The sequence below is a fragment of the Lichenostomus cassidix genome, unplaced genomic scaffold (assembly GCF_008360975.1).
Source record: "Lichenostomus cassidix isolate B80296 unplaced genomic scaffold, HeHo_3.0 HiC_scaffold_710, whole genome shotgun sequence".
NCBI lineage: Eukaryota > Metazoa > Chordata > Aves > Passeriformes > Meliphagidae > Lichenostomus > Lichenostomus cassidix.
The window spans coordinates 1-22245 of record NW_028147956.1 but is presented as its reverse complement, the minus strand read 5'-3'; the positions used below and the strand labels follow the sequence as shown (position 1 = coordinate 22245).

Here is a 22245-nt window from a genome sequence, read left to right as displayed (position 1 = left end):
AGCGCAGTGGGCGCCAGCCTGGCCCAGCCAGGGCTCCCAGCAGGAGCAGCAGCAGCATTGCCAGCCCTTCCCAGCTGCTCCTGCCTTGCCTTCCCCAGGGGTTTTTCCAGGGCAATTCTGGAGTAGAGCAACAATCACCCACAAACAGCCCTGATTGCTCAGGCCCGGCTGTGCTGCCCTGAACCAACCTTCAGAGAAAGAAAGGATCAGGTTCCAGCACTGTTTTCAGCACTGCTTTACTCACCCTGAGGTGACAGCAGGAGGCTCTTGGTGTGTTTGCCTTATCAATTGGAGGTCAAGGCTGCTGTTTCCCCTCTTCTGGTTGCCACCTGAATTTTATCATTAAAACTGCAGTTGTCTCTTTTGATCAGTGCTACCCACGGTGCTTTCATGACAGTGAACTCAGTCTTTATTTGCAGGCATCATGATTATCACATCTTGAAATGCTCACAAGGCCTGAGCACTAAGTCGAGGACAATAATGCCAAATAGGCAACATTTGCAGTGCTCAAACACAGTGCTGTTGCTGGTGCTGTTTAAATGGAATCAGCTTACAGAGGTCATCACAGAAATTGCCTCTGGAGTGTCAAATAAAATGAAAAAAAACACCAGGAGAAAGAAAAACCAGAACTTCTTGAGTCGCTTCATTGCTTCTTCCAAGCAGCAGAAACGGGAGATGCCCAGAGGTATTTCCAGGTGCTGCTGATCCCAGTTGGAGCCCAGCCTGCTGCAGAGTCCCAGAGGAACCTGAGCCCAGCCCGGGGAGCTCCCGCAGTGTCAGAGAGCTCAGAGCATGTGGGGCCAGGCCCAGAGCCCTGGGCACGGCCGCCGATCGCGGGGCAGCGGCACAGACGGAATGTCCTGCGGCACAAACCTCCTGCTCCTTCCACACAGCACCCATCGTGCTCCCCCTGCTCCTCTCCCAGCACTGCACAAATTCCAGCTGGGAGGAGGCTTCCCAAGAGAGAGCTCCAGCTCCCTGCTCCTGTTTCACCCTGAGTGTCCCTGCAGAGGAGCAGGGCACCTTCCTGTTCCAGAAGCTCAGGGGTCTCATTTCATGAGCAATTTGGGATGTCAGTGGTCTTGTTAAGAAGGACAAAAGCAGAGGGAATGGATTAGAAAGTATTAGAAAAAATTACCCTTCTTACAGACAAAGTTCACCAACGCATTCCCTACATTTCTCCTTTTCAGGTTTTCAGTCATTTGTCTGCTCTGAGAGGTCCAGCTTGTTCTGGTGCTTATCATGAACTGCTTGTGCTCTTGATTTATACCAGCACAAGAGATGTAGAATCATCTCAACTGAACACAGAAACAAACTACCCCTGTCAGCCCATTTTCATGTTCCAGATCACTTTCAAGATGTCCATGGAGATGTTGGAATGATTCTCACACAACTCTCCATTTCTGGCTGCAGGCTCTGGAGATTCTTCCTCTGAATTCAGTCAGGGTTGCATTCCCTAACAATTCCTGGGATCACTTCATGTTTTCTTAGGTTAGAACAGTAACAATGAAAATCTTTTACCAAAGGCACAACTCTCCAGCCCACAAGCAAAAGAAAGGACAAATTGTAAAGTTCTCCAAACATTTGTCCTGCTTTGCTGCAAAAGTCATGCTGCACACACAGTGCGGAAAGCCAAGAGAAGCTGCAATTGGTGGCACATCTTGTGACAGGAGCTCAACCTTGTTCTCCACAAAAGGTTCTTGAAGAGAGCAAACAGCCCTGAGGAGAAGATTCTGGGAAAACTGAAACAGCTTTCAAGAAATGAAATGAAAATGGAAAGAAACAATTTAAGGTGTTTTCCTCTATTTATTTCTGTGCTCCCCTTTTCCATGTTGCACTACTTGTCCATCCCAGTAATTCCAAATGGATCTCACCTCGAAGACCTATGATTTAGTGAGTTTTATACATTCTAAAACACCATAAGCTGCATCCAGTTTGCCTTTTCCTGTTTTGCCTGGAGAGCTATGCTGGAGACATAAGTGCAGTGCTTGTGTCGGGTCTGAATTCTACAGACAGGGAATGTGCTCCGCTAGTGTTTGACCCTCAGCAGGGACAATGCACAGCAGCAACCGAGGGGATTTCTGTGCCATTGTGTCAAGACTCTGGATCTGGGCTGAAGGCTGAACAGGGCAAAGTTCCCGTGTTTGGACAGACTCAGGGGCTGCCCATGGGGCACGCGGGGCTCGGCCGTGGGGCGCGCGGGGGCGAGCGGGGAACGGACAAACGGCCACTCGGACAAACGGCCACTCGGATAAACGGCCCTGGAGCTTCAGTTGCAGCGGCAGCGGCGATAGCAGCGGCAGCAGCAACAGCGAACGCAGCGATTCTAAAGACTCTCCGACTCTTTCTCCTGCTTCTCCTCTCCCTCTCCCGCTGTCCCGCATCCTCTCTCCGTCTCCCTTTCCCGGTCCTACCCTCATCTCCCGGTGTCCCCCTCCTTTCTCTCTCTCCCTCTCCCCTGCCAGCCCGGGCCATGCCCCAAACCCGCCCCCGGCCCCGGGCGGGGCTGCCCCCTCCCCGCCCCTGGGCGTCCCGCCGCGCTCTCGCCTTCGCCCGCTTCTCGCCATCGTGGCAGTGGCGCTGCTGGGCGGGCATCAGTGGCTGGGGCTGGGGCGGCATCGTCACCCTTTGGCTCCGCCTGTCCCGAGCCCGGCCCCAGCCCCGACGCAGGGTCCAGCCCCGAGCCCGACCCCGTTACCAGCTCCTCCCGGGGCCCGCGGAGGACACACGCGGCTCGGCCGCTCCCGCCGCCTCCGCTGCGGCTTCCCCGGGCCGAGCTCCGCCGCTGGGCAGCGCGGCCGCCGGCCCCGAGCCGCCGGTGCCCGGGGCGGGTGGGAATGCCCAGCCCGGGGCGCTCGGGGGGCGGTCGGGGGCCGTGTCTGGCCCCGGGCCGAGCGCTGACGGCCGCGTGTCGCCCGCAGGGAAGGCGCAGGAGGCCCTGCAGGATCGCTACCGCCTGGGTTCGCTGCTGGGCACAGGAGGCTTCGGCAGCGTCTTCTCGGCGACGCGGCTGGCGGACGGTGCCCCGGTGAGTGGCGGGGCTGGCGGCGGGCGGAGGAGGAGGAGAAGGAGGAGGAGGAGGAGAAGGACGGGGCGCGGCGGGGCGGGCGGCGAGCTCAGCCCGCTGCTGCCCCTTGCTCTCAGGTGGCCATCAAGTGCGTGCAGAGGGATCGCATCCGGCATTGGGGCGAGCTGGTGAGTGAGCCATTGGGCCAGCGGCAGAAGCCGGGCGAGCCGGGCGGCGAGGAGCCGGGGCCCGGCAGGGTGGGAGCCGCCGGGAGCCCCGGAGGGAGAGCGGGCGAGGGGTGAGCGGGGGGCGCCGAGCATCCTGGGCTGGGTGAGGGGTCCCAGAGCCCTGGCACAGCCTCAGCCCCACTGACAGCAGCTTGGTCCTCCCTCAGCCCGATGGCACCCGTGCGCCCCTGGAGATCGTGCTGCTGGACAAGGTGTCCACTGGGTTCCAAGGTGTCATTCAGCTCCTGGAATGGTTCGAGCTCCCCACCAGCTTCTTGATGGTGCTGGAGCGTCCGGAGCAGTGCCAGGACCTGTGTGATTTCATCCTGGCTCGGGGGTTCCTGCCGGAGGAGGAGGCTCGGGGGCTGTTCTGCCAGGTGCTGCAGGCCGTGCGGCACTGCACCAGCTGCGGGGTGCTGCACAGAGACATCAAACCTGGCAACATCCTCCTGGACCTGTGCACCGGACAGGTCAAACTGATCGACTTTGGCTGTGGCACCTTCCTCCAGGACACAGTCTACACCAAATTTGCAGGTGAGCCCTCCCAGGGGATGCTCCTGGGCACCTCATGGCCCAGCCTGGGTGTAGCACCAGGGATTCCCCCATTTGCTGCAGGTCATGGGATTGCTTCTTCAGCCAAGTTGCTTTTGGGTGGGGGGACCAGCTCCTGGCCCTGCTGACAGCCTTCAGCACCCACTCTGCCCTGGGCTGGGGCTGGGGCAGCCAGCCTGACAAAAACACCCATGGGGGTAGTAGTGAGGGGTCAGACCCTGTGCCCTGGCTGGTTTGGTGTGCAGGTGAGGAAGGGCTTGGACTGCTCTGCTCCCCTTGTTTGCCTTAGCTTTTAATTGGTTTTTGGGGGCAATGCAGGCAGGAAGGAGAGTGGTTTTTCCCCACCACTGTGTGGGTTTTCCCTTAGCATGTCATGGTTGGGCCTTCCCAGGCTTCTGCTGCCCTCTTCCAGCACCAGTGGCTTCTTCTAGAACCCCAAGTTTGTACACAAGTCACAGGTGCTGGCGAGAGGGCAGCAGATCACCCCATGTGCCACTGGTGCAGCCCCTGCATGCCCAGGGATGCTGGGGTGAGGCTCTGGGAGCAGCAGCATCCCCTGATGAACTCCATCTGTATTCCATAGGAACCCTGTCCTACAGCCCACCAGAATGGACCCAGCTCAGGTGTTACCATGGCGAGGCAGCAACGATCTGGTCCCTGGGTATCCTGCTGTACCAGATGGTCTGCGGGAAGCACCCATTCAAGAAGGGCTGGGAGATCATCTGGGGCGAGCTCTTGTTCCCACAACACCTTTCTCAAGGTAAATCCTCATCTCTGTGGCACAGGGGGAATATCAGTGTTGGGAGACAGCAGCAGGCTCATGAGCATCCTGCTCTGGCAGCTACTGAGGAGGTGGCACATGTCCTGCTCTCCTGCTCTTCTCCAAAACAGGGAATTGACTGGAAAGTTTGGACACAGCTCTGAGCACATCCAGCATAGGCAGGGCATGGGAACAGGGGGGCAAAGTGAACAGCATCCTTCTCCAAGTGACTGGCAGTTTCTGGTTTCTCTCCCCAGAGTGCAAAGATCTTATCAAGGGGTGTTTATCCATGCACTCCTTGGACAGGCCATCACTGGAAGATCTCTTCCATGAGCCTTGGCTGCAGGGCTCTGCCCTAGAAGATGGGAGAGATCCACAGGCACTGTTTGGGCCTGGTAAGTAACAGCTGCACACATCTCTTGGCAACAAGAAGCAAAGAAAACCAAACTGTTTTGTGCTGCCTGTAGCCCAGAGCAGTGATCATCAGATGGGAACACACAGCTCTTGTGCTGGAGCTGAGCTGCTCTGGCAAGCACTGGTGGCCACCATCCAAGCCTGTTTTGCTTGTCCTGGTTCATTGATGGCTGGGGCCCTGGGCAGAACCCTGACAGCCTGCTCTGCCCCCAGGGAAGGAGCAGGAGCCCCTGGAGAAGCTGGACCAGGTGGGGCTGCTGCTGGAGACACCAGGGACACCCTCAAGGATGAGCACCTCTTCCACGACCCAGCCATCTGCAGCTGAAGAAGATTGACTTTGATTCTGGCACCTTCTGCAAAGACACACTCCACACCCAGTGTGCAGGTGAGTGCACAGCCAGGGGATGCTCCCAGATCTGGGCATTGCACAGCCTGGCTGGGCACCAGAGGTTCCCCCTTGGCTGGGGTGGATGCAAGGAATTCTTCAGTTGGCTGCCAAGCTGCTCTTTGGCTCTGGGCAGCTGCTGAGGAGGAGGATCTACCATGGCTGGCTGGAGGCTGGGCACATGTCCTGCCCTCCTGCTCTGCTCCCAAAGGCAGTAGTGATGGGGAGGTTTGGGCACAGCTCTGAGCACAGCCAGCATGGCCTGGGCACTGTGGGCAGTTGGGACAAGGGGACAGGAGCCTTCAGCTGATGGGTGATTTCTGGTTTCTCTCCTTCCAGCAGGGCTCTGTGGATGCTGAGGCTGCTCTGGGCTCTGCCAGGGCTCTGCTGGGGCTCAGCCCTGGGCATGGCTGGGCCTGCTCTGCCCTCCCATTGCTCTGACAGCTCTGCATCAGACGAGCCTGTTCTGAGCACAGCGACTGAGCTTTGTGCTTGTGCAGGTGAGTGAGACTCTCCTGCAGGCCAGAGATTGCAGTGAGGGAGACACATCCAATTGGCAAGAACCCAAACACTCCACAGTCCCAGCTGAACGCCTCTATGTCCACAGGATGTTTTGTCTGTCCCACTCTTCATTCCTGTTGGGCTGGAACTGTGCAATTGCACTTTCTTCCTCCTCTAGGAGTACCATGAGTGAACCAAACCTGGCGAGTGGGCCTTGTTGCTAAGGCAGTGCAGTCTGGAGTTGATGGATGAAGAATTGCCCTTCTCCACTTCCAAACCAGAGCAAAAAGCTGTAAGTGGGACTTTCTGTCTTTAAGGATCCACTGACAGTTTCAGAGGGAATGTACAGCTCATTCACAGGGTGAGAAGGAAGGGCATCTTCTAAAGAGTTGTGATTTGACAGAGTTTAGGTTCCCAGTCCTGCTCAGAGCTCTCAGGGCACAATCAATTTCCTAATACTTCACAATTGAAAATAACAACGTTGGAAACAAACCCCAAAATATTTAAAAACAGGCTGCTGAGTAAGATCGATCCATGCCATCAGAACATTTTCCAAGTAAATAACTGAGTTCTCATACTCAAAAGATCAGTTACCTCTTAATTGAATTTACAGAAAATTTTTCACTACACATTTGGAGTTCCTTTTAATATTTTGATTTTTTTCTGATTTCTTTTTCTCTTTCTTTTTTTTTTATTTTTCTTTTCTAAATCAGAAAACATGTCCTGAAAGAGGAATGTCCTTTCCTCCTCATTCCCATGTGGAGCAGCTCCCTTCCTGCAGAGCCTGGCAGCTCCTGGCCCCTGCAGGGCTGAGGCTTTTCCCCATTGCTGTGCACAGACTGATGGAGCAGCACTGCTGAACACAGGGACACCCAGAGGGAGCAAAAGCAGCTGCCTTTGTCCACCTGAAGCTCCAAGGGCCAAATTCTGAGCAGACATGGCTGGAAGAGACTGGCAGGCTCCCTGTTTGCTGTGCTCCCCACTTGTGAGGGGCCCAGCTTTGCGTGAGGCACAGTGAGAACAAGGGGCAGCTCCCTCCCAGCCCCGCAGCCAAGGGACCCCTCTGGCCCCGGGGCTTGGGGCACTGTCAGCACCTGCTGCTTCAGCCACTGCTTCTGCTGGCACTGAGAGCAACAACCAAACTGTGGCTGATCCCGAGGGAGCAGCAGCAGGGCCTGGAGCTGATCCCTGAGTCTGGGCAGGGCTGGACAAATGACCCCACAGCAGCAGCAGCAGCAAATGGACCTGACTTTGAGCACAGCCCCTGCCACTCCTCCCTCCTGTTTGCAGTGGTGTCACAGCAGCCTGAGGCACCTGGGAGCCCTCAGTGCCAGCAGGGACTTGAGATGGCAGCCCTGGGCTCCTGGAGGTTGTGAGAGGAACGGAGCTGGGCACTCCCTGTCCATATGGAGCTTGCAGATGGAAAAGGCTGCTGTGCCCAGGCAACTCCAAGGGCAGAGAAATGAGGCTCTCGAGCACTTGATCTGGGCCAGTTGCACAGTCCTGGGTAGCAGCCACCGAGCCCAGGGGGAACAGAGGGCACAGCAAGAGGGACAAAAGCAGTCAAGTGCAGAGACTGGAGAGAGCCAGACCTGGCAGAAGGAACAGCTGCTTCATTGCACTCTTGAAGAAAGCTCTTGGCTGTTTCAGAGCACTGAAAGGTGTGAAGGGCAGAGAGGAGGTGACACCAAACAATGCTGTTTTCACACCCTCCCCTCTCAGTGTCCCAGAATGAACTGGATGAACTCTGCCCTTCTCTCTGAGTTATCTCGTTCAGCATGAGCAGCTTAGCACCAGGAGCTAAAGGAGCTGAAGCCTTAGGCCTTTTGGGCCTTAGGGACTTTTGGACCAAAGTAATTCTGCTAATGTGGACCTAGCTGAATGCAGCAGATAGAATCCTGGAATTGCAGAATCCTTTCTGTTGGAGAAGATCTCTGATCTCATCAATCCAGCTGTTTACCCAGCACTGTCAAGCCCAGCACTAAACCACATCCCTGAAGTGCCAAGGCCTGAACAACAGGCCCTGAGCAAAAGGTGACCTCTCAATGAACCTTCTAACCAAAGGTTTTCTTTGTATCTGCTCATTACTGAAATATGCATGATCATTAGCATTGTGATAGATGTATTCACTCATTAGTGAAACATGTATTTGCCTTTCTGTATTTGTAAGCTGGACAAAGCCATGAAATCTGACATCTGGCCTTGTTTGGAGAGTATGGTGAAAGTCAACTCCCTTGGTTCCTCCTTGAGCCCTGGCCAGGCTTTGGGAGAAGCCAAGAGGAGGATGAAACCAGATGTTCCTGCACTAGCAGTGCTGTCAGTGTGTTTATTCAGCACTGTCACAGCTGGGCCCTCTCCCAGCCAGGCTGGAAGCCTCACCTGTGGGTGGATGCACCTGCAGGAATTGCCAGTTGTTGGCAGTGGCTCTGCAGTCCTTGGCTGTGACAGCTTCCCCAGCTGATGAGGGGATCTGGGTGATGGTAAAGTCTGAGGGTAACTGGTGATGGATCTTTCTTCATCACTACAGGCAGTCTTTGGTAGTGCTGATTGGGTGCATTGCTGAGCTTATCCTGTTGTGATTCTTGCTGCTTTGAACTCTACTTAATTACACTGATTCCTTCAGTAAATTTCACTGATTCCTTCAGTTGGTGTTTGTGTCTTTGGTGCTGACTCTGCCCACTGGCAAAACAAAATTGGTGTTGTTTGGCCAGATCACAGCAAAATGTCACTTTTTAAATGTAAATGTAATCAGTCCTATCGAAAATTCCCGGTTGGGAAGACCTTCCCTATAGTTCACTGCCTCTGCAGGGGGCTGAGATCAGAGCAGTGTGTGAGCAATGGGGAAGTTGGTTAAAAGAAGCTGAACCACTGGATGTATTAAAATGCATCCAAAATTGCATATGGAAAAAGGAGAAGAACTTCGTTTGGGAAGATGAGGATAAATTTTGTTAACAGTATATTGGAAAAAGCACCAACAGAAGGAACAATTGCTTTTGGAATGCTCCCACATGGAGTGAGAGGAGTTTTTAATCTTGAGCTCAGATTTCTTTGTGCAAATGAAATAATATAATAATATAATACATTGAAATAATAATATAATATAATACATAGATGTACATAAAAGAAAAATAATATGTGAAAATATAATCAAAATATGTATGTGTATATATATATAAACTAAATACTAATGTGAAATAATGCTGACAATACTAATTTGTTACCTTTGGCTGCTCAGGGATGTAACACTAAATACCCTACAAAAAGTATTTGGCCAGGACCCAAACATGAGTGGGAAACTTGGTGAGATTGTGTGTAAGGAATAAAGAAGGATGGGATGAAATTGGCTATTTTTATATGGTTTGCTGATACTGTGATGTGGAATGCTTTGTCTGATCCTGTGAGAAATAAAGTGACTAAGGCTGCTGGTTTTTCATATACCAGACTGTCCACAAGCTGCAGGATTGGTAGAATGGATGGAGGGGTTGTTAAAAAAACAGATGAAAAATTAGGGGATGAGAACTTGTCTGGATGAAGAATCCTTTTCAGGTCCACCCCAGAAGCTGCAGGGCTGAACCTTTATGCATTAGAATTAGTGAGGATAAATCAGAAGCAAATGAGAGTTATCAATACCAGAACAGGAATTCAGATTCCTCCAGAACACTTTGGTTTGATAACTGCTCGCTAAAGCTTGGCCTTGCAAAGTGTTCATGTCATGGGAGGAGGAATTGATGCAGATTATCAAGGAGAAATTAAAATCTTTTAAACAATAGTGAGCAAGATTTGATTATGCAACTTCATGACAGGGTAGGACAAATACTGATATTGCAGTTTTAAAAACAGTTGTGAAAAAAGGAGATCCACCTCAAATCACCAGTGTTTGTGGAGATCAAGGGTTTGGATCCAGCAGTCCTAATAATGGAGCCACAGTGTGAGTCCAGAGGCCAAATGGCCCTCCTGAGCCAGCTGAAGGAACAGCTCTGGGGAAAGATACCACTTTTAATCCTGAAACCTGGGCAGGAACGATGGGAATCTGTCCCTGCAGCCAAGTGTTCTATGGGAGAACAAGCAGATATTATAGAATATTGTTTTACAGATCCTGCCAGACCAAATCTCCCTGTTTGCCCCAACGTTCCCTTTGGAAAATGCTCTGATCCACAGAGCTCCATGTGAGGACTGATGTGACACTGAGTGACTTCCACACGAATTCAGCCAGGAGCCTGGAGCACCTCAAGGACTGGGAGCTGGCAGCTCTCCAGCCAAAGGGGAAAGGACCCACCAAGCCTTGTTACCCACAGACACAGCAGTGAAGCTGAGCAGCAAAGGACCTTGGGGCATTATTCTGGAATTAAAAAGGAGCCAGCTCCATGGACAATGGAATTATTGTTCTTAACCCAATAGAGATTGAGGAAAAGGATTGAATAACCTTGTCACTAAAGTACTACTTATGTCTGTAAGTTGTATTTTTGTTATCCACCAGAATCTTTGTTTGCCAGAAACACCTCTGGAGTTTCTCCAAGGGATTAGTCATGGAAATTTGTGTGAATATGTAAAGGTCAAAGTAGCCAAAATACTCCATGTAACTAATTGCTGGGTATGTTCCCAACCAATGTTGGGAGGAATGGGATTCCCTTGGAGGGCCCATCCTGTGGGGTGGCAGAACTCTGTCAATGGGCTCTGACTTGTAATGGAGTCAGTGAAGGGACAGTTAAAGAAAACTGTGCTTGGAACAAAAGAATACAATGATCAGTTTTACAGGATTCAACAAGATTTCCCTTCAGGAGAAACTGAACTCTGTCACAGTTAGAGGCCAAAATGTGAAAGGATTTCTATGGTTTAGCATTACTCAAAATGTAAACAGTACTTGGGGTGCTGGAGCTGCTTGGGGTCAGTGTTACACCACTCTCAGCCACAGTGCCACCATTTAGAAGTAGCAAATAGTGTTATTAAAATATCGAATAGCACATCCTGAGAGCTCCAACAAACATGAATGTTAGCTCTACATGTCCTTGGATTGTCTGCTTGCTGGCCAGGGAGGAACCTTTGCTATTTTAGGACAGGAGTGTTGCACTTGTATCACTGATGGGTTTGAAATCCAACAGTCAGGAATCACCTCGATAGAAAGATCAGTAGAAGAGTGGCAGAAAGAAGAAAATTGTTCTTGCTGGGATTGGTTTCATGTCTGCCAAATTGGAGGCTGCTGCAAAATGCATTCATGTCAGTCACTGTAATCACTGCAGTGTGTGCACTTGGTGTATTTTGATTTCATGTTAGAGTTGTTGTAACACTTTGTGCTGCAAAATGGAGACTTTAGACTTGTGTAAAAGAAACATAGCCTCAAGAAAAAAGGGAGATTTGATAACACAGAGAATAGCAACTAATCAGGCATGTTTTAGAAGGAATGGAAATACCAGCTCTGAGTAATGAACTTGAAGAGCACTTACTTGAAGGACAAGAGGTGATGCCTTTATGCCTAAAAAGTCAATTTAATGTTCTATTATTGAAAGAGTTGTTATGAAGGTTTTATTATCAACAGAATTGTTATGAAGATTGTAACTCGTCTGTCGGTCAAAGGACCAATTGAAGTACTAAGGCTTTAACAACAGGCCCTGAGCCAAAGGTTACACCTAGATAGATCTTCCAACTGTTATAATTGTATCTGCTCATCAACAAAGTATTATTAGCAATACAATCTATGTATCTGTTCATTGGTGAAACATGTATTTAACTTTCTGTATTTAGAAACTAGACAAGGCCCCAGCTGGTCTTGTTTGAGGGTGTAGATCAAAGTCAACTCCCTTGGTTCCTCCTTGAGCCCTGGCCAGACTTTGGGAGAAGCCAAGAGGAGGATGAAACCAGATGTTCCTGCACTAGCAGTGCTGTCAGTGTGTTTATTCAGCACTGTCACAGCTGGGCCCTCTCCCAGCCAGGCTGGAAGCCTCACCTGTGGGTGGATGCACCTGCAGGAATTGCCAGTTGTTGGGAGTGGCTCTGCAGTCCTTGGCTGTGACAGCTTCCCCAGCTGATGAGGGGATCTGGGTGATGGCAAAGTCTGAGGGTAACTCGTGATGGATCTTTCTTCATCACTGCAGGCAATCTTTGCTGATTGGGTGCATTGCTGAGCTTCTCCTGTTGTAATTCTTTGCAAATTATTTTGTACATTGCTGAACTTATCCTTTTGTCATTCTCTGCAGTTTTGCAATTATATAAATTACACTGTTCCTTCAGTTGGTGTCTGTGTCTTTGGTCCTGACCTTGCCCCCTGGCAAAACAGCCTCCTGCCTCAGTGGTACCTGGGAAGACAAAAACCATCACTCCAAATGCTCCCCCTTCCTCCTTGTTCCCCCACTTTATACACTGAGTGTGATGTCCTATGGTCTGGGATATCCCTGGGGTCAGTTGGGGTCACCTGTCCTGCCTGTGTCTCCTCCCAACCCCCATGGACCCCCAGCCCCTCCCCAGCATGGCCAGACGAGGGGCAGGAAAGGCTTGGCTCTGTGCAAGCTCAGCAAGAACAAAACCATCTCTGTGTGATCAACCCTGTGCTCAGCACAGCCCCAAACAGCCCCAGAGAGAGCCCTGGGAAGGAAATTCCCTCTGCCTCACCCAAACCAGCACCCCATGGCCATCCAGCATCACCACAGCTCCAGGGGTTCCTTTCCATGCCCCAACCCTGGCCAGGGGACATTGGGATGGTTGCCATGGCAGCCAGCTCTGGCACATGGCTCAGTGCTCATGTCCATGGCAACACAGCCCAGCCCGGCCCTGAGTGCAGGTGACAGTGACAATCCCCATCACAGCAGGTCCCATGAACCCAACCTCAGCAAAGTGTCTCCTGCAGGTTGTCCTGGCATTGGAGAGTAGAACAGGGCTTTGTGCTCTTTGCCATGGCAACCTCTGTACCAATGATGCCCTATGGTGGTTGCCATGGCACCCGAGCCCAGCAGTGTCTCAGTGCAAGTGTCCCTGCCATCAGTCCCTCCAAGGGGTTTCCATGGCAACTGCCATGCCAGGTGACCCAGGTGTCACATCCCAGTGCTGGTTGCCATGGAAACAGTCCCCAGCACTGACCCTTTCTGTCAGGCTGACCTGGCCTTTGGCCCTGGCACTGGGCTTTGCTGCTGGTTCCGCGGCGCCTGCCCAGCCAGCGCGGCACAGGGCAGGTGGCCATGGCACAAACCCCAGCCATGGATCCCCTGTGCCTCTGGGCAGTGACACCAGCCCTGAGCAATGGGCTGCTGCCGTGGGCTCAGTGAAGTGACCATGGCAACAGCCCCTTGCAATGCCCAGTGCAGGTTGGGATGAGAATCCACCCTCAGCCTGGCCCAGGGCAGGGCTGCAGTGCCCTTCCCAGCAGCCTGGCTGCACAGCAGCACTTCCAGGGCTCTCTGCATTTCCCTTCCCTCACTCTTGGCTCACTCACACACCTCCCAACAACCCCTTGGTGCTTTGAGCTGCAAGGAGTTCAAAGCTTGTCTGTCCTTCAGCAGTTGGTCTAATTGTGCCTTCAGCCAACTCTTGATTTGTGTTTATTGTAGAACTTCCTGTGTGTCCAAAACATTCCTTGCAGAGTTCTGCCTGGCTTGGGGAAGGGGAACCTCCTTGGTGGCAGCTTGGGCTTGGCACACACTTGAGGAGGGTGTCTGTTTTCAGTGGGGAAACTTAGGAGTTTTAGATTGCTTTAAAAAAAAAAGGGAGGGAAATCCTTTTTGCTTGAGTGCAGCCAGTTCTCCAAGCAAAGAAGCTGCCAGGTGAGTTAGGAGAGACAGGATGGGGTTGGGGAATGTGGAGCAAGGTTGTTCACACTGGGTCAGACCTCAAGGCACAGCTTCTCTGACCAGACCAGACCTCCTGAGGAGAGACCCTGGATCAATATCAATCACAGAATGCTGCAATCACCTCTTCTTTAAAGAGCAGAGTAATAAAATACACCCTTTAAAACAGGAGTTCATATTTTTTCCATAACTATTTTAGGAAACCTTCCTAATGAACTGCACCAGACCAGAGGGAAATCAAGGCAGAGCCATGGTTTGTCAGGACTTGCTTGATCCTAATGAGCCCTGTGGTGCATTTGGTGCTGAGCCCTTGAACCTCAGGGCAAACCTGAGAGGAGATTGCACAAACCTTTCCAGGAGTCAAAGTCAGAAGAAAAACCCAAAGTGTCTCCAAGCATTAATGGTTCCCACTGAGGTCCATAACCAACACAGGATCCTCCTGGACTCCTTGGAGGAGAGAACTGGAGGCCATGATTGCACAAAAACCTCCAAGAGACTCAGTGTAGAAAGAAAAATCCAAAGTACCTTAAAAATCCTTGAGTATCTCAAAGCATTAATGAGCCCCACTGAGTGTCATTACTAACAAGGGCTCTCAAGGGACTAATTAAAGCAGATAATTGGAGGCCAGGATTGCACAAACCTCTCAGAGACTCAGTGTCAAAAAGAAGGACTTTAACAAACCCTGAGTACCTTGAAGCATTAATGAGCCCCACTGAGTGTTGTTACTGACAGAGAATCTCAAGGGACTCGTTACAGCAGATAATTGGAGGCCATGATTGCACAAAGCTCTCAGAGAGTCCAAGGCAAAAGCAAAACCCAAAGTCCTTTGACAAACCTGCAGTCCCTGGGAGCATGAAGGAGCCCCCAGGGCCATTCCTGACCAAGGCTCCCCAGGGACTCCTTCCAGCAGATCCCTGAGGCCACTGGGATATGGGGGGTGGGGGCTACTAAAGGAAGGACAAGGGGGTGACAGTGCCCAGCCTTGCTGGGGCTGTGCCAGGAGCCCCAGTGCCTCAGGACAAGGTGCCTCCTCACGGCTCTTGGTGGTACAGAAGCTGCTGTGCCCGAGGGCACCAAGAATTGGCTTCTGTTTGTCCCACCCTGTCATCACTGCCTCCAATTTCTTCCTCTAACTGGAATCTGGGGACACTTTCTCAGTCATGTCCCTCACTGGGACCCATTAAAACTTCAAGAAACATTCACATTTCATTCTAACTGAATTTGGGAGAGGTTTCTGTAAGTCCCTCCCAGGGACTAATGTCCAGGGTCTGAGCAACACCAAATCCCCAAGAGGCTCATTACAGTCCTTGTGCTGTTGCTGTGCTGCTGAGCTGGGCTGGGCTCCTGGCACAGAGGGAGCTCCTGACAACCAAGAAGAGCTTCAAAAAGACATTTCTCCTGAGGAGCAGTTTCTCTCCCAGCCCAGCAGGGCTGAGGGTGCTGCCTGCAGGTACCTGAGAGGAGTGAAGCAGACAGAGGCTTAAAGCAACTGGAAGGACAATTCTGAGCTTATTCATGGAGAAATCCTCACAACCTCTGACACAGTAAGTCTCTGGCTGCAGGGATCTTCTAAAGCTGACACATGACAGCACTGATATGACTGTAAGGATGGCTCTGCTGGTGTTTCTGGTTTGGGGGAGGATGTGCTGCAGAGCAGGGCTGCCCTGGGCACCGTCAGAGGGACAGGGCAGGACAGCTCCTGCTGCCAGGCATGGCTGCAGGCTGTGCAGGTGGGGGTGCAGCCAGGGGTGCCCAGGGCTGTCCTGCAGAGCAGCTCCTGCAGCCCTGAGGGCTCTTTGGCAGGGCAGGAGATCTGCCAGCTGCCCTGAGCAGCAGAGCTCTTGTGTCCCCTGGCAGCCAGCACAGCCCTCAGCCCGGGGGCTCGGGGCCCTCAGTCCCCTCCTGGGCCGGCAGAGCAGCACCAGAGATGAAGGGCATCTCTCCTGCCATTGCCCATTCCCTGCTGACCAGGGCCTGAGGGCGACTGTCCTGCACTGCTGCTGCCTGCGAGGGGCTGTGCAGGGCTGGGCAGGGAAAGGCTTTTCCTCAGGGCTGGGCTGTCTCTCTCCTTGCCTTGCTCAGCTGCTCCTGGCATTGCTGACAGGCTCTCTGGCAATGGCAGTTGCAGCTGCAGGGTCAGGCGCAGCCCTTGGGGCTCCTCCTGTGCAGGGTGAGCACAGCAATGAGGTGTCCCAGCTCCCTCTGCCCTGGGCAGCTCTGGGCAGGGCAGGCTGGCAGGCTGGCAATGAAATGACTCTCCTCAAGCAGTTCCATGGCCAGGACCCTTGGTGTGTCCTCAGGGTGTCCATCCAAGCTGTGAGCTGCCTTCCAGGGGACACTGGGGGACAGGAGTGTCCTTGGACAGCAGTGGGGCTGAGACTCTGAGAAAGGCTGAGCCATTTGGCTCTGCTGTGAGTCCCTCTGCTCTCAGCTGTGTCAGGGTGATTTTCAGGGGAACACAGTGAGTGCCCTGGATCTCAGAAAGGGCAGCTGGGAACAGATGGAGCACCAGAGCAGCTCCCCTCACCCTTCACTGAGTTACAGCCAATCCTCTTGCCTTGCACAGTTCTCTCTGTTCTCCCTGAGCACAGCAGGAAATCCTCTCCAACTGCCTTGGGCTGTCACTGTTCCTTAGCCCTGGGACAGGAGATGCTGCCAAGCTCCTCTGCTCTAGGGGCAGTTTGGTCTGATGAAGTCCAACCCAGGACTGGTCCCTGTCCCCCATTCCCATGACCACTGCTGCAGAGCAGAGCTGACTCCTCGGTGTCCATGGGCAGAGCCACTGCTTGTCACAGCAACAGGGCCAGATCCCAGCAGAGCTGCAGGCATGGGGCTGGAGGAAGAGCTCTGAGAAAAGGGAAATTGGGTGACACAGAGTGGGAGGGCAGGGCTGGGAGAAAGGGCTGGGACATTGCTCAGGAAAGTCTCTCTTGACTTGTCACTCTCTCCTCCATGAACAGGTCCCCATGCCCAGAGACAGAAAATGTCCAACAGCAGCTCCATCAGCCACTTCCTCCTCCTGCCATTCGCAGACACACGGCAGCTGCAGCTCCTGCACTTCTGCCTCTTCCTGGGCATCTCCCTGGCTGCCCTCCTGGCCAACAGCCTCATCATCAGCGCCGTAGCCTGGAACCACCGCCTGCACACCCCCATGTTCTTCTTCCTGCTCAACCTGGCCCTGGCTGACCTGGGCTTAATCTGCACCACTGTCCCCAAAGCCATGCACAATTCTCTCTGGGACACCAGGGACATCTCCTACTCAGGATGTGCTGCACAGGTCTTTCTATTTGTCTTTTTCCTTGGGTCAGAGCTTGCCCTCCTCACCATCATGAGCTATGACCGCTATGTGTCCATCTGCAAACCCCTGCACTATGGGACCCTCCTGGGCAGCAGAGCTTGTGCCCACATGGCAGCAGCTGCCTGGGCCAGTGCCTTTCTCAATGCTCTGCTGCACACAGCCAATACATTTTCCCTGCCCCTGTGCCATGGCAATGCCCTGGGCCAATTCTTCTGTGAAATCCCACACATCCTCAAGCTCTCCTGCTCACACTCCAGACTCAGGGAACTTCTGCTTATTATTTTTAGTGCCTGTTTAGGATTTGGTTGTTTTGTGTTCATAGTTTTCTCCTATGTGAAAATCTTCAGAGCTGTGCTGAGGATCCCCTCTGTGCAGGGACGGCACAAAGCCTTTTCCACATGCCTCCCTCACCTGGCTGTGGTCTCCCTGTTCCTCAGCGCTGGCATGTTTGCCAACCTGAAGCCTTCCTCCATCTCCTCCCCATCCCTGGATCTGGTGGTGTCAGTTCTGTACTCAGTGGTGCCTCCAGTACTGAACCCTCTCATCTACAGCCTGAGGAACCAGGAGCTCAAGGCTGCAGTGTGGAGACTGATGATGGAACCGTTTCAGAAACATTAAACTGGTTGCCAATTTCTGCAAGTCACTTGTAATAAAAGTCATTTTTGGTAGTTCTTGTTGGTTTGGTTATGAGTTTTTTCCCCGTGTTTTTTAAGATTTTCCAGAAACAAAGGTCTCTGTGTCTACCTTTTCTCATTTTGTTTCCCTCCATCTTCGCTGTGGCAACAGTCTCTGTCAATGAGGAGCTGTGCTCGTGGTGGCTTTAAACAAACTAAAGGATCTCCCAGCCAAGTTTTCACCAGAGATCCCCTTTTGTTCCCTTCCCTGGAGCTGCAGCAGCAATGTCTGTGTGCAGAGCTGGGGCAGATCAGGGGTGGCACAGCAGCTGTGCCAAGGAGCAGCAGCACTTGGTGTTGCCAGTGCTGCTCCCGTGCCACTGCCCCGCTGCCCTGCTGCCCCTCGTGTTGCTGTAGGGCCTGAGTGCTCTCGGGGTCACTGCCAGTGCTGGGGGTGGCAGTGCCGGGGCTGCAGCAGGGACAGGCCATGGGCACTGCTGGGGCACAGCTGACGCCTCAGGGCAGGGCCTGGGGGCTCGAGGCTCCTTGCCCAGGCTCTCTCCAGAACACGCCCAGGCCAATGCTGAGCAGAGAAAACCCCTGTGAGCAGCTGCAGGGTGGCCGTGGGCAGGCTGGGGGCAAACAGCATGGCTGGGGCTCTGCAAGGTCCCTGGGGGAGCCGGGAAGGAGCAGCAGAGCAGGGGCTGATCCATCCCCACTGCGCTGGAACGCCCAGGGCAGCGTCCCAGAGCGTCCTCATGGAGCTGCCAACAACATCCCCCCTTGGCAGCCCTGGCCTCTCCCCCAGCTCCCAGAGCTGCTTGATCCTTCCAGGCAGAGACACGGCAGCACTGGCTCAGGAGCCCTGTTTGCATTGCACACAGCAGACGTGAGCACCCCATCGGGTTGGTGTGGGGAGATGAACCTGAGTGAGCACAAACACCATCAGCCCTGGGGGCCAGCAAGGGGTGGGGATGGGAGGGAAACCACTCAGCTTTGTTGTGACCTCTGAAGTCAGCCAGAAAGTTTGTTCCCGTGAGCTGTGAGTTTCCTGTCCCACTGCAGATGTTGTTGCTCAGAGCCAGGGCTGCCTGGCAGCTACCCCCAAACAGCCCTGAGCATTTCCTTTGCTTCACCCTTGTTTTCTTTCCTCTTTCCTGCTCCACATTTCTTCCTCTTGCCCATCCCTGTCCCCTCCCCTGCAAACAGCCCATCCCTGTTTGCCCTTTCCTCTCTGGCCCCACTCCCCATTTCAGTTCCTGACTTGGCACCATGGGAACATCCCTTGGTGAGCAGGATCATCCTACAAGTGCTTCATGAATTGTCTGCAGGGTCCTGCAGTGCCTCATGCTGTTCCCTTGCCAGAGGCAGCACAGGCCAGGAGGCACATCTGGACTGCTGTGTGTGGCTGTGAGGCTCCCTGTTGTGGGGCAGTGAGGAGGAGCTGGAGGGGCTCTGCAGGACTGACAGGATGGGCTTTGGGGCCTGTGGGGAGAAGCTGAGGGCCATGGGCTGCTGGACCTTCTGAAGAGGAGGCCCAGGGCTCATCCTGCAACTGCTTCAAGGGTGTTTTCAGAGAATTGCAAGATCAATGAGGTTGGAAAAGACCTTTAAGATCATCAAGTCCAACCTGTGACTTAACACCACCTTGTCTGCCCTGAGCCTCCTCTTCTCCAGGATAAACAACCCCAGCTCCAAACTCAGCCACTCCTCACAGCACTTGTGTTCCAGACCCTTCCCCAGCCTTGTTGCCCTTCTCTGGACATGCTCCAGCCCCTCAATGTCCTTCCTAAACTGGGGCCCAGAACTGGACACACACTCGAGGTGAGGCCTCACCAGTGCCCAGTACAGGGGAAGAATCACTGCCCTGCTCCTGCTGGCCACACCATTCCTGATCCAGGCCAGGTGCCATTGGCCTCCTTGGCCACCTGGGCACACTGCTGGCTCATGTCCAGCCTGCTGTCCATCAGTGTCCCCAGGTCCCTTTCTGCCTGGCCACTGTCCAGCCACTCTGTCCCCAGCCTGTAGCACCGCAGGGGTTGTTGTGGCCAAAGTGCAGGACCTGGCACTTGGTCTGGTTAAACCTGACATTGTTGGACTTGTCTAACCTGTCCAGGTCCCTCTGCAGAGCCCTCCTACCTTCCAGCAGATCCACTGAGTTGGTTTCACCCAGCTGAGTTGGTTTCACCACAGTTCCACGAGGCCTAGAGTTTCACAGTTTCCATGATTCCATGAGTCTCCATAGCATTCTGATGGCTCCTTGGTTCCCCAAAGCCCTGCAGTGTCACAATGCCTCCTTGGTTCTATGAGGTCTCACAGGTCAGCAATGGTCTCCTTGGTTCCACAGTGCCCAAATGGCCTCTTGGTTCCACAAGGCGCCATGGTGCCAAAATTGTATTCTTCATTCCACGAGTCCACACAATGTAACAACCGCCCCTGGGTTATGAGAGGTCCTGCAGTGTCACAGTGCTCTCTGTGCCTCCACAAGGCTCCACTTAGTACGCTTGGCCCTTGGTTCCATGAGGCCCTGCAGTGTCACAATAGCCCCATCGTTAAACAAGGCCAAACACTGTCACAATGGTCTTCCTTATTCCATTTAGCCCCACAGTGTCACAGTGGCTTCTTGCTTCCAAGAGTCCTCAGAGTTGCACAATGGCCCTTTGGTTCAGCAAGGCCCCACAGTGTCACAGTGGCCTCCGTGGTTCCACGAGGACTCAAAATGTCACAATGGCCCCTTGGCTCTATGATGCCATGCAATACACGGTGTCACTTTGGTCCTCTTAGTTCCACAAGGCCCCACAGTGTCACAGTGGCCTCTTGCTTCCCTGGGGCATTGCAATGTCACAATTATCACAGAATCACAGAATCATCCAGGTTGCAAAAGACCTTTGAGATCATCAAGTCCAACATTTGAACCAACACCACCTTGTCAGCCAAACCATGGCAGCAAGTGCCACATTCAGTCTTAAACACCTCCAGGGACAGTGACTCCACCACCTCCCTGGGCAGCCCATTCCAATGCCCAATCACTCTTTCTGTGTAGAACCTCTTCCTAATGTCCAGCCTAAACCTCCCCTGGCACAGTTTAAGGCTGTCCCCTCTTGTCCTCTCACTGTTTGCCCAGGAAAAGACACTGACATCCATCTGGCTAGGTGCAAATGTAGACCTTCTGGAGGGTAGGAGGGCTCTGCAGAGGGACCTGGACAGGCTGGATCCAGGGGCCAAATCCAACAATGTCAGGTTTAAACAGACCAAGTGCCAGGTCCTGCACTTTGGCCACAACAACCCCTGCGGTGCTACAGGCTGGGGACAGAGTGGCTGGACAGTGGCCAGGCAGAAAGGGACCTGGGGGCACTGATGGACAGCAGGCTGGACATGAGCCAGCAGTGTGCCCAGGTGGCCAAGGAGGCCAATGGCACCTGGCCTGGATCAGGAATGGTGTGGCCAGCAGGAGCAGGGCAGTGATTCTTCCCCTGTACTTGGCACTGGTGAGGCCTCACCTCGAGTGCTGTGTCCAGTTCTGGGCCCCCAGTTTAGGAAGGACATTGAGGGGCTGGAGTGTGTCCAGAGAAGGGCAACAAGGCTGGGGAAGGGTCTGGAACAATGGTGCTGTGGGAGTGGCTGGTTTGGAGTTGGGGTTGTTTGTCTTGGAGGAGGAGGCTCAGGGAGCTTCACTCTCTAACTCCTGACAGGAGGCTGCAGCCAGGTGGGGGTTGGGCTCTTCTCCTGGGCAACAGTGGGAGGACAAGTGGACACAGACTTTAGCTGCACTTGGAAAGATTTAGGCTGGACATTAGGCAAGAATTCTTCACAGAAAGAGTGATTGGGCATTGCAATGGGCTGCCCAGGGAGGTGGTGGAGTCACTGTGCCTGGAGGTGTTTAAGGAAAGACTGGATGTGGCACTTGGTGCCATGGTCTGGGTGACAAGGTGGTGTTGGGTCAAAGGTTGGACTTGATGATCTCCAAGGTCTTCTCCAACCTGGTTGATTCTGTGATGATTGTGACACTGCAGGGCCCCAGGGAAGCAAGGGGCCATTGTGACACTGTGGGATAAAATGGAACCAAGGACCCATTGTGACACTGTGGTGCTCCATGGAACCAAGGAGTCCATTGTGACACTACAGAACCAAGGAGACAATTACTGCCCTGCAAGACCTCATGGATCCAAGGTGCCATTGTGACACTTTGGGGGGGGGTTGTGTGCAGGGTCCAAGGAACCAAGGGGCCATTGTGACACTACAGAGCCTCATGGAGTCATGGATATCACTGTGACACTCTGGAGCCTCGTGGAGGAGGGTGCAGCCAGTTGGGGATTGGGCTCTGTTACCAGGGAACAAGGGACAGGATGAAAGGAAATGTCTTAACCTGTGTTATAGGAAGTCTAGGATGGACATTAGGAAGATGTTCTTCACAGAAAGGGTCATTGGGTATTGGAAGGGGCTGTCCATGTTGGGGGAGGTTGTGGAGTCACTGTCCCTGGAGCTGTTTAAGGAAAGACTGGATGTGGCACTTATAGCCACAATCTGGTGACAAGGTGGTGTTAGGTCACAGGTTGGACTTGATGGTCTCAAAGGTCTTTTCCATCCTGGTTAATGCTGTGGTTCTGTGATTGTGTCCCTGGGGCAGCAGGAGCTGCCTGAGGAGCCCTGGGGCCAACTCTCTGCTGCTGTCCTGGGCAGCAGGGCTGGCCCTGGGGCTGCAGGAGCTGCCTGAG

General features: G+C 53.3%; 2 protein-coding genes and 1 long non-coding RNA gene across 3 annotated transcripts; all 3 read left to right on the top strand.

The window, feature by feature from the left end:
- The first annotated feature begins 2301 nt into the window (after nt 1–2301).
- LOC146420509 (serine/threonine-protein kinase pim-1-like) lies at nt 2302–5340 on the top strand. Its single transcript, XM_085048191.1, has 6 exons — nt 2302–3028; nt 3145–3195; nt 3402–3768; nt 4370–4546; nt 4804–4941; nt 5174–5340. Exons 1-6 carry the CDS (start codon nt 2474–2476, stop codon nt 5293–5295), a joined length of 1410 nt encoding a protein of 469 aa, XP_084904317.1. The 5' UTR covers nt 2302–2473; the 3' UTR covers nt 5296–5340.
- Nucleotides 5341–5694: 354 nt separating this feature from the next.
- Nucleotides 5695–6757, top strand: LOC146420508 (uncharacterized). The gene is made up of 3 exons (XR_014849117.1): nt 5695–5845; nt 6025–6138; nt 6560–6757. It is a non-coding gene; the product is annotated as an uncharacterized LOC146420508 (long non-coding RNA).
- An 8197-nt stretch (nt 6758–14954) lies between these two features.
- LOC146420507 (olfactory receptor 14J1-like) lies at nt 14955–17534 on the top strand. Its single transcript, XM_085048192.1, has 2 exons — nt 14955–15162; nt 16579–17534. The coding sequence occupies exon 2, from the start codon at nt 16602–16604 to the stop codon at nt 17532–17534; it is 933 nt and encodes a 310-aa protein (XP_084904318.1). The 5' UTR covers nt 14955–15162; nt 16579–16601.
- Nucleotides 17535–22245: the final 4711 nt, after the last annotated feature.